Source organism: Hyperolius riggenbachi, chromosome 4 (genome assembly GCF_040937935.1).
Source record: "Hyperolius riggenbachi isolate aHypRig1 chromosome 4, aHypRig1.pri, whole genome shotgun sequence".
NCBI classification, from domain to species: Eukaryota; Metazoa; Chordata; class Amphibia; order Anura; family Hyperoliidae; genus Hyperolius; species Hyperolius riggenbachi.
Genome location: NC_090649.1, coordinates 159,251,415 through 159,269,240, shown reverse-complemented (window position 1 = coordinate 159,269,240; position 17,826 = coordinate 159,251,415). Strand labels below are relative to the sequence as shown.

At 42.6% G+C, this 17,826-nt stretch overlaps 1 protein-coding gene across 9 annotated transcripts in view; it reads right to left on the bottom strand.

Annotated features, from left to right (window-relative positions):
- PLCH1 (phospholipase C eta 1) overlaps window positions 1-17,826 on the bottom strand; it is a 359,933-nt gene that overhangs the window by 22,053 nt on the left and 320,054 nt on the right. For all 9 annotated transcript variants that reach the window (XM_068280865.1, XM_068280866.1, XM_068280870.1 and 6 more), the window contains 5 exons: window positions 14,123-14,302; window positions 11,782-11,889; window positions 10,446-10,570; window positions 8,506-8,590; window positions 5,363-5,509 (listed from right to left, as the gene is read on the bottom strand). In XM_068280865.1, the coding sequence (XP_068136966.1) occupies window positions 5,363-5,509; window positions 8,506-8,590; window positions 10,446-10,570; window positions 11,782-11,889; window positions 14,123-14,302 (645 nt within the window). The remainder of the gene's footprint in view (window positions 1-5,362; window positions 5,510-8,505; window positions 8,591-10,445; window positions 10,571-11,781; window positions 11,890-14,122; window positions 14,303-17,826) is intronic.

The window sequence follows — 17,826 nt, the reverse complement described above, 5'->3', positions numbered from 1 at the left end:
TCACTGTTCTGTGTCTGTTTGGAATAGTGGTACACCGCTCGCTCAGCCACACTATATAGCATTCTGTTTACTGTTCTGTGTCTGCTGGGAATAGTGGTACACCGCTCGCTCAGCCACACTATATAGCATTCTGTTTACTGTTCTGTGTCTGCTGGGAATAGTGGTACACCGCTCGCTCAGCCACACTATATAGCATTCTGTTTACTGTTCTGTGTCTGCTGGGAACAGTAGTACACCGCTCGCTCAGCCAGAGTATATAGCATTGTGTTTACTGCCACTCTGTGTACACCGCTCAGCCAGACTATATACCATTGTTTACTGACACTCTGTGTACACCGCTCAGCCAGACTATATACCATTGTTTACTGACACTCTGTGTACACCGCTCAGCCAGACTATATACCATTGTTTACTGCCACTCTGATTCTGCTGGGAACAGTAGTACACCGCTCGCTCAGCCAGACTATATAGCATTGTGTTTACTGCCACTCTGTGTACACCGCTCAGCCAGACTATATACCATTGTTTACTGACACTCTGTGTACACCGCTCAGCCAGACTATATACCATTGTTTACTGAAACTCTGTGTACACCGCTCAGCCAGACTATATACCATTGTTTACTGCCACTCTGATTCTGCTGGGAACAGTAGTACACCGCTCGCTCAGCCAGACTATATACCATTGTTTACTGACACTATATAGCAGACTATATAGCATTGTGTGTACACCGCTCAGCCAGACTATATACCATTGTTTACTGACACTCTGTGTACACCGCTCAGCCAGACTATATACCATTGTTTACTGCCACTCTGATTCTGCTGGGAACAGTAGTACACCGCTCGCTCAGCCAGACTATATACCATTGTTTACTGACACTCTGTGTACACCGCTCAGCCAGACTATATACCATTGTTTACTGCCACTCTGATTCTGCTGGGAACAGTAGTACACCGCTCGCTCAGCCAGACTATATACCATTGTTTACTGCCACTCTGATTCTGCTGGGAACAGTAGTACACCGCTCGCTCAGCCAGACTATATACCATTGTTTACTGACACTCTGTGTACACCGCTCAGCCAGACTATATACCATTGTTTACTGCCACTCTGATTCTGCTGGGAACAGTAGTACACCGCTCGCTCAGCCAGACTATATAGCATTGTGTTTACTGCCACTCTGTGTACACCGCTCAGCCACACTATATAGCATTGCGTACTCTGCCAGTCAGTGTGTATATTGCTGGGATCAGTAATACTCCACTCACCGTCAACCACTATATGAGCTCAACATGAGTTCCCCAGAGACCTCCGCTGTGAGCAGCACTCCCAACAACAGCAACAGCCAACGCCCCACGCAAGCTATAACATCCACCCCAGCAGCCAGTGGTCAGCAGCAGCCCTCCCCGGAGGAGAACGTTGTGTCCATCAGTCCGTCGCCAGAGCGATTAATGAGGGCTGCCATTGAGGAGATGATGGGGCCTGATGTGGAGGAGGAGGTCTGGCTCAGGCCAGCATCCCAAGTTAATGTTGAGGACGATGAGGGGTCTGTGTCTGGGGATGTTGGGGTGGCAGAGGTGGTGGGTGGGTCAGACTCAGGAGAAGAGTTGTATGATGAGGATGATGATCGGGACCATCTGTATGTGCCTCAGAGTCCGACCCCGGAAAACATGTTGTATCGTGTGTTTAGGTACTAAAATCTGCGTTCCCTCCCAGTAGTGTTGGGCGAACAGTGTTTGCCACTGTTTGGGTTCTGCAGAACATCACCCTGTTCGGGGTGACTATATAGCAGACTATATAGCATTGTGTTTAATGCCACTCTGTGTACACGGCTCAGCCACACTATATAGCATTGTGTTTACTTCCACTCTGTGTCTGCTGGGAACAGTAGTACACCGCTCACCCGCCACTGTATAGCATTGTGCTCTGTGTCACTGCTGACAATAGTGGTACACCGCTCACCCACCACTGTATAGCATTTCTGTACTGCCACTGTACTGCTGCCAGTCAGCGTGTACTTTAAGGATAAGTGAAATGAGGAAGAAATCCGGTGAAAGAGGGAGGGGCAAGGGAAGAGGTGTTTCCCCTGACGGTTCACGTACAGGCCACAGGGGAGCACCCAAGAAAACCCACTCAATACTGCCCATGTTGTCCAGGACAACAACCCTCACAGATCCAAAAGAACAGGACCAGATAATTACTTGGATGACCTCTCAAGCGTCCAGCAGTGGGTTAAGCAGCACCAGCACATCACGCACGAGGTCCGAGTCCTCAGCCAGTTAAAGTCTGGGCTTTCTTTGAAGACTGCACTGAGGATGTTACCATGGCGATTTGCAAGGTGTGCAAGACCCGCCTGAGCAGGGGGAAAAGTATTAACAACCTCTCCACCACCAGCATGAGCCGCCACATTCTATCCAAACATCCCACTCTGTGGGCAAACGCGGCAGGACAGGGTACCACCAGCAACACTGCCTCCCTTGGGTTCACCAGACTCACCACCAGACCCGCCTCAGCAGCAGCAGTAGCCCAGCCATTGCGTGGTTCACAACATTCACAAACATCAGACGATGCTGACACTGTCACTTTCCGGACTAGTGCTCTTGAGGTCTCCCAGTGTTCATCAAACACAACAACCAACAGCCCTTCGGTGTGCAGCGCTACGGTTGAGTTGTCTGTCTCTGAGATGTTTGAGCACAAGAGGAAATTGCCAGCAAATGACCCCCGGGCCGTGGCAGTAACAGCCAGCCAGCATAGCCAAGCTTCTGGCCTGCGAAATGCTGCCATATCGAGTGGTGGAGACAAACAGCTTCAAGGGCATGATGTCAGTGGCCATCCCACGTTACGTGGTTCCCAGCCGCTACCACTTTGCGCGCTCTGCAGTGCCTGAGTTGCATGAGCACGTGGTCAGCTAAATAACCCGAAGCTTGAAGAATGCCGTTGCCTGCAAGGTTCACCTCACCACTGACACCTGGACGAGTGCGTTCGGCCAGGGTCGATACATCTCCCTTACCGCGCACTGGGTGAACCTTGTGGAGCCTGGCAGCGATTCCTCACCTGCTACGGCGCGGGTGTTGCCCACGCCGCAAACAGCTGGATAACAACAGCAGCACCTACCTCTCTGACTCCTTCTCCTCCAACGCATCTCAAAGCTGTACCTCATCCGGAAATGCTAACCCAGCACCAGCAGCAGTAGGATCGTGGAAGCAGTGCAGCACAGCTGTTGGCATGCGTCAGCAAGCGTTGCTGAAGCTGATCTGCCTTGGGGATAAGCAGCACACAGGGGAGGAAATTTGGAGGGGAATAAAGGAACAGACGGATTTGTGGCTGGCACCGCTGGACCTGAAACCGGGCATGAAGCTAGACACCTGGCACGAACTGGCAATGTACGCAATAGAGGTGCTGGCTTGCCCGGCAGCCAGCGTTATGTCGGAACGCTGTTTCAGTGCTGCCGGAGGCATCATCACAGATCGGCGTATCCGCCTCTCCACAGAAAATGCAGACCGTCTGACTCAAATTAAAATGAATCAATCCTGGATTGGAAACGACTACGCAACACTCCTGGACCCCAACCAAGTAACATGACCGATGAACATCTGGGATGGTTTAGCGTTTCCGGTCCCTGTTTATTGAACCTCTCATCTGTATTACATTTATGACTGCATGGCGGCAAAAAGCATTGCTGCTATATCCGCACGCTTTTTGTCCTCATGCAAGGCCTGGGTTGTTGTGTCTCACAAAGCGTGGCCTTCTCCTCCTGCGCCTCCTCCTGTTCCATCACGTGTGCTGCTGCTGCTGCTGCTGCTGCTGGGTTACCGTTGCCGGTCCCTGTTTATGGAACCTCTTATCTTTATTACATTTATGACTACATGGCGGTACAAAGCATGCTATCCGCACGCTTTTTGTCCTCATGCAAGGCCTGGGTTGTTGTGTCTCACAAAGCGTGGCCTTCTCCTCCTGCGCCTCCTCCTGTTCCATCACGTGTGCTGCTGCTGCTGCTGCTGCTGCTGGGTTACCGTTGCCGGTCCCTGTTTATGGAACCTCTTATCTTTATTACATTTATGACTACATGGCGGTACAAAGCATGCTATCCGCACGCTTTTTGTCCTCATGCAAGGCCTGGGTTGTTGTGTCTCACAAAGCGTGGCCTTCTCCTCCTGCGCCACCCTCCTCCTGTTCCATCACGTGTGCTGCTGCTGGGTTAGCATTACCGGTCCCTTTTCCTGGAACCTCTTATATGTATTACATTTATGACTGCATGCCGACAAAAAGCATGTTACCTGTGCAAAGAAAACAGACATTTCCCGCATTTAAAAGACAGTTTTCCCTTTGAAACTTTAAAATCGATTTTCTCAAAAACTATAAGCTCTTTTTGCTAAATTTTTTTTCCTCTTGTACCCACTCCCAAGGTGCACATACCCTGTAAATTTGGGGTATGTAGCATGTAAGGAGGCTTTACAAACCACAAAAGTTCGGGTCCCCATTGACTTCCATTATGTTCGGAGTTCGGGTCGAACACCCGAACATCGCGGCCATGTTCGGCCTGTTCGGCCCGAACCCGAACATCTAGATGTTCGCCCAACACTACTCACCACCCAGCCACTGCTGTGGTGTATCTGAACAGAGCAGTGTGTGGATTGCTAACTTTTCATGAAGGAGACTCTCCCTGCTAAGGGATAGAGTCTCATACAGCCCACAGGTGCCTGCAGCTCTGGTGTTACAGCCAGTGTTGGGACATCAACGGCTACAAACCAGACAGCTGCTCCTGATATCCTGCTTCAAGCCACAGGATCCCTTTGGACAAAGAGCCTGCTTCTGACCTGGTCCCTGGTCTGAGAGGGACAAAAGCCTGCAAGCTGATAATACCCATAAGGGCATATCAGCCACCACATCAGGTGAGATCTGTCTACGACCGGCTGGTCTCCCTTTTATCATCAGTTTTCTGAGTGCGCTCTTTTTGTGTTTTTTCCCCTACCCCATGTCCTTTATAGACAATGTAATTGGTAGCATATGTAATGTGCATATATAATGTGTGTAAAAGTAACAAGCAGCACACTTTTGGGGGGACTTGAAAAATAACTAATGGAAGGGGGGTTTAATATGGGTGGGTGCACATCTGTTCAAATATGAATGAAGATCAGCCAACAGTCCACATTTTCGTGTGAGTACTTATACATGCATCACTGCCATTTTCAGCCTGAGTGGGTGGAACATTAGCGTCAATTTGTACTCAAAGTCAATTTGCAGTCAAGTACAAGCATTAGGACACGTCAATCCTTTGTATATCATAACTACATGATAACCAGTACTGGAAAAAAAAGATGAAATGGTCTATACAGCAGAAAATAATGGGCGTGCTTACCAGGCATAAGACTGCTGAAGGCCACAGTCCTCTGTCCAACAAAATCCCGACCAATTGGATCATGGTCCCATACTAAGAACCTCACAAGTGCTATCTCTGGCATGTGGACTGTAAATGTGAGGGTCTCCTCCCATACGGGATTGAATCCTGAGAGAAAAAGTTAAAGACACTAATGCATAGTTTGCTTCAATAGATATATATATAAAAAAACAGACAGACAAGACAAGACATAAACCATTAGATCATGCTTTTCTAAGCGCTTCAAGGTTGCAGTTACTTAAAGTGGAATGAAACCCAGCATTTCGTCTTTGCTCTAAAAAATTATTTACAGCATATAATATACTAACACAATTTTTGTAAGTAAAACAGCATTCAAAGGGTTAAATCACAGGACTGACTTTTTCTCCTGCAGGGGCAGCCGCATCTGAACTGGTGATAACCTTATTTTGTGTTTACATTCTTCACTTGCTACAATTAAGTAAACATTCTCTGACTGTGCAGAAACTTATGCTAACGAGTCCTGAACTGAAACACTGCTCAAAAATAACAATTGTATGGGTTTTAAAAAGTAGGAAAACACATTTTTTATTGAATATTTTGTCAGAGCTTAAAATTGCTTTAAGGCATGCTCCACGGGTGACCAGGATCATTAGGGAGCCTTGCCCAAAGAGTCCTTACTGATGGGAATCAAATCCCACACCAAAAGCAACAGCCTTACGCTAAGCAGCTGATCCTAAACAAAGCAGCACAGTACTCAAAATGTTTTTGTTCTATTTTTTCTTTGATACATTTTCAACATCAAAATTTAAAACACACAATACATGTGAACATGCTTGAGTGTACAAGCCAGGAATTGCACTGTAGTGCTAAACCAGATTTTTAAATAATGTTAATAGCCAGTCCCCAATGCCTTGCAAGGCACATGTACAACAATTCATGTTTTAAGGAGACCAATCACAGCTCTTGATGTGCGGGGTGCTATAGTAACCTGAGGTTCTCTGCATATCACTGCGGTTCACGTATCAGGCATGGAAGCGACTGCCTTCTACATGCTGAATGAACCTACCAAGAACTACAAGTCAAAGGGCTAAAAACTACAATACTCCGGCTTAATAACCAAGCCAAAGCAACTCCTTTCTGAACCACAGAAGGTCATTTTTAACTTCACTAAAATTTAAGTTCATACGGATTTGTATTTAATGAATTAGTGAAATTAGCATAGTGTGTATTTAAGGCACTGAGCAATTTTAATACTAAGCCTGCTTAAAACTTCAAACCATTTACTGCTTAAATTACATATATTATCTTGTTACTTTTAATTAATGTGAAGGCAGTCTACTGGAGCTAATGTTGTCATCCTCAAACGACATTCCGTAATTTTATCTTGAGCGGGGATAGCGACTCGGGAAATTATTTAAGAAAACTTCAGCAGCTGTTGGAGTACAAGGACTAATTATGCTGTTGTGCCTGTATGTTTTATTGTATACACTTTACAGTGGGAAATTATGAGCTTTCAAAAGAATTACAGTCAACGAAGCATTGTCTGCATTGCCTATCTAGATGTAGCGTGGCTAGGGATTCCAGGTAGGACAAGCCTAGTATTTAAATGCACAAATTAAGATAGAATCCAGCTTTTACATGTTATGATTTGTGAGCAAGAAAGGCAAAGTGTTTTACAGAATCAAAAGCTGAGGATTGGTCATTGTATTACAAATGAATACACATGTGATATCTTGTGTTTAGAAAAATATGGCCAAGGCCCTGTTTACACTAGCATGGATGGAAAACTGATCCGTAGAATGGATCAGTTTTTACACAGAGATAATAAATAGTGGGCCCCTTGCAAATCCAAATGTAGCACACCGCAGCAAAAATGTGGGCATGGTCAAAATTGTGTGTCAACAGAATCACTGTGTGGCTGTAAGCTCCTCCTACCCTGTGAAATTAAACTGTGAAAGCTGGAGGCCTAAACACATGGACTTCAGAGGTCGTACCAGTCTCATGCAGCTGCACAAGCATTTGTCTGGCATAAATCAAATAGCATTCAAAATACACCAAATACATCAAAGAGCATTTGGAAATTTGAGCACCTGGTGAAGCCATAAGTAGAATATTGGTAATTTTACTGATATTGTACTATTCCCAATCCCTGATAGTAGACTATCAGTAATTATACCAATATTCTACTATCCCCACTACATCCTATTTCTTACACTAACCCTACCCTATCTATTCCTAGCACAAATCTCCCACTATCTACTCCTAACACTAACCTCCCCCACCTACTCCTAACACTAACCTCTTACTACCCACTCCTAACACTAACCTCTCACTATCTACTCCTAACACTAACCTCCCCCCTACTCCTAACGCTAACCTCTTACTACCTACTCCTAACACTAAACTCCCCCCACCTACTCCTAACACTAACCTCTCCCTACCTACTGATAACACAAACCCCCCAACCCCACCCCCTTCACCTATAGCTAACACTATTAGTGGCTGTGTGGGGTTCGGCTACATGATACCCATACCCCATGCACCTGATCACTTGCCCTTGCAGGCTGGTGGGGGGGGGGGGGGGAGGTCAAATTTCCAGTAGCTGCAAGCGCCCAAATTCCCCACTTCCTTTTTATGCCCCTGGTTCTATCCAAACGGTTTATAAGAGTCTAATAAATTCTTTGCAAAGCTTTATCCGTATGTCTTGACTGGGGTCCACTTATGTCAACATTCTTAACATTTTATATTGGCTTGTATCCTGCACCCAGGGAAGGATGCTGTGCAAACCTTCGGCAACTGACATGGGAAAATACTGGCCTACAAAACCTTTTTAAAAAAGTATGCATTCTTATAGGTCCATACTGATGGACAATGAAGGAAAGCCTTATTTGCACAAAGACTATTTGCATCATGTAGTGTCATTGAAAAGAGTACAGAAAAGGGCTCACTAGTTCAAAAAGACATAGCATGCATAAAACATGGCAACTTGAACAAGATCTACTACACTGTAAGATCCAAAGAATCAATAGCTGAAATATGCAGCAAATATACAATAATATCCTCATCTCACATACAGTGCAGAATGATACAAAAGGCCTGCATCCTTTGTGAAAAACAAGTATAATCAATATAAAACAAATTACCATTGTCATCGACTACTCGAGTCTGCTCTTTGCAGCAATCAACAGGTAGACCAATAATTTCTACCTCAACATAAGGGTCAATGATCTGTAAAAAAATGCACAAAATAATATGTTAAATGTTGAAGCGTCGACACTTCAGAATGCGTTAACTTTCTGTATTTGATTGATGTGAAATTCCCCCTTTGTTGTATGCTAGTAATTCCTTCCACTCAGCTCTCATATTGTTAGCGCTAATGGTATATACATAAAATGTCTTGCCTCGTATAAATGAATTCAAATATTAAGAGATCATAATATGCCATAACTGGGATGCTCAAAGCTGCTGCCAATCACTCAGTTAGTATAAAGGCTGGCTCACACCTGAGTACTTTCAAAAGTACTTGAGTTTCAAAAACTGCTTGGCTAATGTCTTTCTATGGGCTAATTCACACCAGAGCAATGTGATTTTTTTTTTCCAAACGCAGGTCCTGCAGCATTAAGGAGGCGATTACGCCTAAATGTAAAGTATAGGAAAACTGTAATATCGCTTGAAAAATCACATGCTGGGAATCACTAGAAAATTGCTAAGCGTTTGCAACTAAGCTTAGCGATTTTTGGTGTGAACTAGCTCTAAGTGTGGAAAATAAGCAACAACTGTTTCTGCTCTATGTAGGAAGAAGCAAAACCCAGGCTGTCTGTACTAAAAACGAATGCAACAAAAAGTATTGAATCCAGACTACAAAAATAATGCAAGTTGAGCTTACAGTCAGGTTTAGAAATTCATAGCTGGTGGCAGTCTGGCAGATTGAAGAGGAAAGGTATTTTTTAATGGTATTAAATAGCAAAAATATTTGTGCAGCACACACAGCACAGATTTATTGGTAATTTTAAGAGAGGGTAGAATTTCACTTTAAGTAAACCAAAAACATACAGAAGCAATCATGACTATAGAGATGGTGAGGATGTGCAACCATGATTATTCTGAAAATTGATAGATTATATGAGCATGTGGATGGGCTAGGGAGCAACCCCCAAAAGTAAGTAATGCCTGTAAACCCCACCCTTCCAACACCACCCCCACTACAATAGGCCCACAAGGTTTGTTTTATATATTTTAATAATATACTGCTGAGTTGCGTTTAAAGGACCACTAAAGTGAAAAAAAGTAAGCAGTTAAAACCTGACAGAACCAACAGGTTTTAGACTAGTCCATTTCCTCATGGGGGATTCTCGGGGGTTTTTGTTTGTTTTCAAGAGCGTTTCCTGAATGGCAGTTGCTAATTCTAAATGAGAAAATAGTGTGCAAGTGAGCAGGGAGGCTGGCTGGTATCTTACTATTTTGGCATTTAAATTGGCAATCAGGAAATGCTTTTGAAAACAAAGAAAAGCCTGAGAATCCCCCATGAGGAGATGGACTAGTCCAAAACCTATCGGTTATGTCAGATTTTAACTGCCTACTTTTTTCGCTGGAGTGGTCCTTTACCTGAAGGTAACTTCTGTTTTTGTATTTGTACACATTATAATACTTTTTGTACAGTGCCACGGAAGATGTTGGCAGTATATAAATAAAAAATAATAATAATAATACTTTTTTTAAACACATTTTTACCAGGTCTTTAAAACTTTTGCTTTAAAAAGGGTGACCATACTGATAGATCTAATGAGTGTGTTTAATGATCACGACAGAGTTAATGAGTGTGATAATGACGGTAATAAATTTGACAAGAGCTATGAAATAATAATGATGATAAATGGTACATAGCAATCTACAATTCTATTCAGAATTAGTAAAAAATGATCACAGTAGTAATGTTAAGCAAAATGCCATCATACATTCTCAGTATAGTGCAGAATTAGCTATCACAGTCTTTGTACACTATTTGTGTCTGGTGTGATTAGGGCCCAAAAAGAGAAACATATACCGTATTTGTTCACATACAAAACATAGACAATAACCTCACCTCTCCACGGTCACCCAGCATAGAATCTGGAGGTTTAGGAAGCTGCTGTCCACTAATTATTTTCAGAATTAATTGCTTTTTAGGGCTTGCAGGCAAAGGGTCTCCAGAAAAGGGATTAAATACTCCTACAATAAGCAAGAAAAATTAGACACACAGTGTAAATATGCACATGCTTACTAAAGCAGTAGTGTACTTATAAAAATGTGCTTTTATAACTTAAAATGGGACCATGATCAATAAAGCAATATACTTTTTAGCATACTGTAGAGTCTTGGTTATCTGGAGCTGACCGGGATCAGTTGATGTTGCTCATGAATTTTGAATTTTCGATTTGGAGAACATTTTTTGCAACATGGGGAAAATTCATGAAGATGCAAAAAAATTATAATTTTTATCACAAAAACGCAAAAAAAATTGTTTATTTAGCATAAAAATGCTATATGTATGTGTTTTAAATTTAACATTTTTTGCAATAGTATTCCTTTAAAGGGAATTGAGCACAATTTTAAGCACCTAGGGCATCTCAATAGCACATTAAAAATGCATGCTAACAATGTGGCTCATTAATTAAAAAAAACCCTTCAATTTAGGTTGCTTTCACAGTGCGACGTTACAGCCGCACGTTACAGCAGCCCCTAACGCAGAACAACGGACAGTAATGATAAATCAATGGGCTGTTCACAGTGCCCACGTTGCGTTGGAGTATAACTCTGCTTGTTAAATGAAAGTGCAGCATGCTGTGCGTTATACTCATATTTCGCTGCATTAGAATGTTTGCACATGCTCAGTAATGTTTTTTGTTTATTTTTAAATGTGCCGCATGCGCCGTTTTCGTTCGATCAGTATGCGTCAAAAAGTATGCATCAAGTACGCATCAAGAGATGCATAACACAGTTCAATGTAACGTCCAACTTCAAAGCTAACATGCGTTGCGTTAGGGGCATGTTATGCGACCTTAACGTCGCATCAAACGCAAACGAAATATATGCCTGATTGAAATACGTTATATTAGGGCTAAGGTTTTTTTTTTTTCTTAAAAAATGAAAACACTAAATAATGACTTGAAAATGTGTGATAGAAAAGAAACATCAATGATAAAGAAAGCTCACAGCACCATTTTGTTTCTCTTCATTTGTGACATTCTGAGTTCATTATTTTAAATGATCAGAGCTGTGAAGAAAATGAATGCTGGTGATACCATTTACATGTAATTTCCTCATATACCACTTTGTATGTCAGCATCATTTACAAGACATACTTATTAAATATTGAGGAATAAGGTTAGAAACAAGACAGCATTTATAATACTTCAGACTAATTAAGAGGAGTGAATTACCTTTACACATTTGCTGGGGTTTGAGGACATATCCGCAATTTCCATTCACCTTGAATTTTGCCCGATTTAATTCCATCATACGTCCTTCTGTTTGGTAATTCAGTGCAACTGTAAGTACAGAAAAGGGCTCAGTACAGAAGCAGGGCAGGGGACAATGTGTCTCTACAGCCAACAGAGAAGCTCTGATCATGTGAGTTCTATAAAAGCTCCGAATCCTTAGGGCCTGTTTTCACTGCACGCAGATTGGATGCAGAATGGATGTAGAAAAACTGACTCCAATGAAAGCCTATGGGCCTGTTTCCACTAAACGCAGTTTTTCTGATGCAGATATTCCCATATCTGGATCAGCAGGTGACACACTACAGACTGCCTACATTCCCATTTCTGTTTCCCACATCTCCTGCAGGGTAGTTATCTAGGTGAGGTACCGGTACCCCTGTATGGATGGTGGATTGAGAGGTGTGCTTGCGGCATGTCTGATATTGGAGCGCTCCAGTGATTTTAATTGATTTTAGGTTGCCCTCTTGCCAGTGTTTTTTCTACTAATAAAGTGTTTCGTATTACAGCCTGTTGAGTGATGGCACTTGTATGTAATTTTGGTTCAGTTATCCAGTTTGCTGTGCCGTCATTCCTGTGTTACAGTTTGCAGGCTTCACTACAAGGTTGAGTATGTGCAGATTGCGTTTATTGATGCAGATATTCCCACAGGCATTCATTGGAGTTTTTCTGCATCCAATCTGTGTGCAGTGGAAACAGGCCCTTACAGTTCAGACACAGTTTACAATGTGCACATTTAAAGGTGGCCATACACGTATAGATAACCAACAGATGCAACCATCAGATAGATCCCTGTCAGACATAATCTGATTAGAGTTGGATTTATTACTGCCACACACTAGGCATACATTTCTAATAGATTTCAATATTAATTATTATAAAAATCTATCTGGCCACAGCATTACACTGTTCATTGCAGTGAAACTCTTTGCGCTGTCAATCTGCCACCATTCTCAACCTGCCACCGATCAATATCTTCCATCTGGAGTGATCAACCGATTTGACCAGCTTCAGCAGGAAATTGATCAGACGATCGATCCCATCAATTTCTAGCAGATTCATTTAGGGTTATCAAATAAGCTAGATATCAATGGGAAAAGCGTTTTGAGTCCTAGGGGAGAAAAGCTCTATAGAAATGTTATTGTTATAAAAATCGATGTGTATGGCCACTTTTAGAGAACATTGTTTTTGTGTTGAGAGTTATAGTTTTTGCAATTTTTTAAAAAAGCAATACACGCTATGCACCAATTATTCGGATGGCTTATTAGGATGTGTAAAAGGTTTGGAAGATAGATTGAATTGAACTGCACAGTCATGTGAATTAGCAAATATAGTATAGTCCATACTAGTCTCATAGATGGCAATATAATAAGGTAGCCTAACTGAATATAGTATAGTCTATTCACATTAAAGACATTACTGTAAGACACACACACACACACACACACACACACACACACACACACACACACACACACACACACACACACACACACACACACACACACACACACACACACACTACACACGCACGCACGCACACACACACACACACACACACACACACGCCTTTCTTGCCAAGGGACTCCATACTATTTACTTTAATCCATAAATTAATTCAAGTAATGATTGTTTTTTGTTTTGTTTATTTTTTCAAACTCAGCTATCTCATTATTTCCCAGCTGGAGTACAGAGCTTCAACAGAAATCACTTTATGCTTGGATATTAGTTTGCATGATAGTTTGAATAATAGACCAAAACATAGAATAGGTGTTTCTTTATTGCTAAGTATTTTATAGTGCATTACATAAATAAAGAGAAACTAAGCAAGTGATAAAAAAAGAATAGAGAACAAATAATAATAATAATAATAATAATAATAAATCCAGTTCCACAAACAAATATCTTGGTGGGGGAAAACAAAAATAAAAGAAAGAGAAAAAACTATTCCAGGCCCTATTAGGCGCTATATCTCAGGTTGGGTTTTAGACGGCAGTTGAGGACGTTTTCAATTCCTCCCAGAGTTATTTTTTCAAAACAGGGCAACCCCACCACATGTGTCAGGCTGGGCCGTCCCCCTCTTGGCAAGTAATGATTGCAATATGATCATTTGAGCATTTTTCCTACTAGATATTTGGCTTCAACCCAATGGCTCTTTTAACTTTATCTACCGTAAATGTATCAATCAATGTTGCCTGCAGAGATAATTCCATAGCTTATGTATGATTAATGGTTAACTGCATGGGAGTAAAGATTTCTGCACTACAACTACAGTAATACACACCTAGCTGGATTCCAGCATTCCAATATGGCACAGGGTTAAAGTTGCTGGAGTCTATCCTGTATGCAGATGGATAAATTCTGGTAAGCTGCTTCTGGTTGTACAGCATAAATTGATCTGATCTCTGCTGAACCACTTGATGTGCTCTAGTCTCACTGAAAGACAAAACGTTTCCTGAGGAACCTGAAACAAACAGAAAAGTCAGAAACGATTGTTACGTGTGTATGGAAGATAACGTGCAGGGCACATCTGTTGGGACAGGATTAAGAAAAAATAAGATACATCATAAATTCAGTAACATAACACACGAAAACATCAATGCTACATGAGTTACCTGTAGATAATTTTGATTCTATCTACATCAATGGGTGCTGTTCTAGATTTTATTACTGTTGGTTCCATCAAGTATCAGCCATTCTGACACACTGTGTTCAAATGAAAGCACTGAGATGAACTGCTTTGCATATTCATTCTTTTAGAGTATTGCTTTTTTTTTTTTTTGCAAAAAAACATACATCATACTCTGACCTAACACACTGAATATGTTTTGCAAATGAAATCACCTACAAAAGCTGCTGCAATGGGAAGTGGCAGAATCTTTGTGAGCTAGGTCACAGTGCAGGGGCGTAACTGCAGTGATGCAGGCCCTGCGACTGCAGGGGGGCCCAGAGCTGTAAGGAGGCCCCACCTACTACTTCACTCCCTCCGATAAAGGGGTCCATTCACCAGATCAGGTGTTTTTGAAGCTATGCTTGTTATGGGTATGAAGATTACGATGTCCACACTTGTTTCATGACCCTTGTGAGATGGGCGCCCTTGACTGTGAGGGTCAATAGACAGCATTGGTGGGGGGGGGGGCAATCAAAGTTTTGCTGGGGGGGCCCATGCTCTGTAGTTATGCCCCTGTCACTTGCCTGGACCACTGAATTATAGCATTATTTTGCAAAAGAATGCACTCAGGCCAGCCAAAATAAATAAATAAACGAGACCAAGGCAATATGTAACTTCGTGTTTGGTAGAGTAAATCAAATATAATGATTTAGCTATAAAGCCACTGTGGCCCTAGTCCCATTGTAGTCAGACTTACTAATATAATATAATAATTTAGATTACCCTTCTCCAGCCAACAATTAGCTGGCTGCAATGATGGTTAATGTAATAAGATCATATACACTTACAGCTTTCTGGGAAACTGAAATGTCTAGCTCACTGGTTCTCAACCGGTGGCACGTGTTCCCCAGGGGGCACTTCTGACGGGTTCATAGGGTACTTCTGCTTCTCCAAGTACTTTCATTATGACAGTTTCAGCAAATAATAAATCATCTAAAACTAATATGAGTGTTTTAGCTGTGCTTAAATGCAAGAAATTAGTTGCAAAGCCTTTCTATGTAATTAAAAGGCACAGAGTCGAATATTAAATGTTATCCATTTATGTTTTAAAGGTACATCACTTAAGAAACCTAAATCAGGGAAAAACTGGTAAAATTTGATTTTCGGAAATAATGATATCAGTATGGAGACAAAGCTGTTGAATGGACATTAGCTCTGTGGTAATTAGATGGGGGGCGGGGGCTAGAAGAAATCTTGAATTGAGGTAAATAATTATTTTTAATACAGATATAGCTACTATTGTGATAGATTTGTTAGTCTAGTAATGCTAAACTCCAGTCTTCAAGGGCCAAAATCCTGGCATGGATATGACCCACGAGGACTGTAGTTGGGCATCCCTGGTCTAGATCCATTAGAGCTCAGTACACAAAGAACCTGCAGGTCCACTTTATAATTTCTTTGTGTTTGAAGCTCTGATTAGGATATTAGGCTAATGTTATCCATGGAGTCTAGGTCTTCTGATTGCTCCGATAATTTCCGTGTTATACCTTTTCAGTTGTTAGTAAAGTCCAGATGAATGCCATGAGGGACAAAGAACAATGTTATCTAACTTCTGTGGCAATCCAACCAGGTTTATATAGCATGGGATGAGGAAAAGGCTGACTCCTTTTTTGTGTTTGGGTGCTAAAAAGGTATTACTGTATATACTCGCATGTAAGCCTAATTTTTCAGAACAAAAAAAGTGCTGAAAAGTTACCCCCTCGGCTTATATGCGAGTCAGTTGAGCAGAATAGATGGTGGAGTAGGTTTTGCTACTGGAAGAGGAGCGTAAGGATCGTGCACTAGTGATCCTGTTTTTGTCAGCTGGCTACTTGCTGTGTCTGTGCCCCGCAACCTACTTCCTTGACAATCAGTAAATCTCTTCCCTTATGCCTAATACAAACAGTACAATTTTTCGTGCGATAGATGGATCCGATAGATAAAATCTGTCATGTCCGATATTGCTCCCGATCCTTTCCGCACTCGATTTCTCATAGCGGTGAATGGGAAAAGATAAGAAAAATGAATGTAGATAAGAGAATCGAGCGCAGCATCGAATGCGAAATCGTGCAGGAAAAACGATCGGGTCGCAAAATCGCACGGAAAATCTAACCAGAGGTAGTCAATGAGATGAAAGTAACTCTGACTTGCATTTCATGAAAATTGTATGCATCTTTCAATTGGAACAATCAGATTTCTGTCCTACTGAAACAGATTGGTCCAGTTTGTGTGAGAAAACGCGGAAGCACCGACGCATGCACCTCTAGCAGGGCGGCAGGTTCCGCGTCCAGCGCGGCAGCTGATGCAACTGCTCACTCGTCTTTGTGTCTGCCTGAGCGCGGAGGTACCGCCGCATGCGCTGGTGGCATGGCGGCGGATTCCGTGTGCAGCGCAGCGGGCATTTCACAACAAAGTTCTGGTATGGCTGGGAGCTGTAGTCCACATAGGTTTAGGTGGACGCGCGCGCTGGGAGGAAGAGCTTTATGTCAGTCAGTGGGGGATCAGCTGACCAGGCTGGTCAGCTGACGCCAGAAACGGTTGCCATTGGTCCAGCACTTGGGGGAGGCACTGGAGAGCGCTGAACTATATATACTGGTGGCTGGGCATTTGCTGGTTGTCTGCCATTGCGATCACTATGTGGTAGCACTCAGACCTTTTGTCAGTATCTGTGTTATTTGCTAGACCAGTTTCCAAGGTGTTGATGACCAAGGAGCTCACACCTTAGTCTAGGAATCCAGTTATTAACTGTGTTACTATCTAAGTTATTTGTTAGATACTGTGTTACTATCTAAGTTATTTGTTAGGAATCCTGTTACCATCTGTATTATTATCTAGACCAGTTCCGGGGTGTTGATGATCTAGGAGCTCACACCCAAAGTCTAGGCATTGTTGATTATTTGTTATGACCTTCTGCTTTCCTGACCACTCTTCTAATCTCTGATTAGGTACTTCGCTATATCTGATACTCTGTTGCCAAACTCCGCTAGTCTTAGGATTCCGCTTCTGTCTCCTGTCTCTGTACTTTATCTGTCTGTGTGTTGACGACCTGGCCTGTCCGACTTAGAGAACTATCTTCCCTGTTGGGAGATAGTTCCCAGTACTGTCAGTGACACCTTTGGTGTCACTCACTCTCTGATCCTTCCCACTCACAGCCTGGCTCCGCCCCTTGGGGAGCATCAGACCAGTGGAAGGGACCTGTTCTCTAAGCAGTATCTCGTACTGCCTAGCACCCTCTACTCGGGTGCTCTCTTCAAAGTATACGGTTGCACCAAACACTCATGTTACTCAGGTGTCCAGAGGTTAGAGATATATCTGATTGTCAGTGATACTGCAGATCA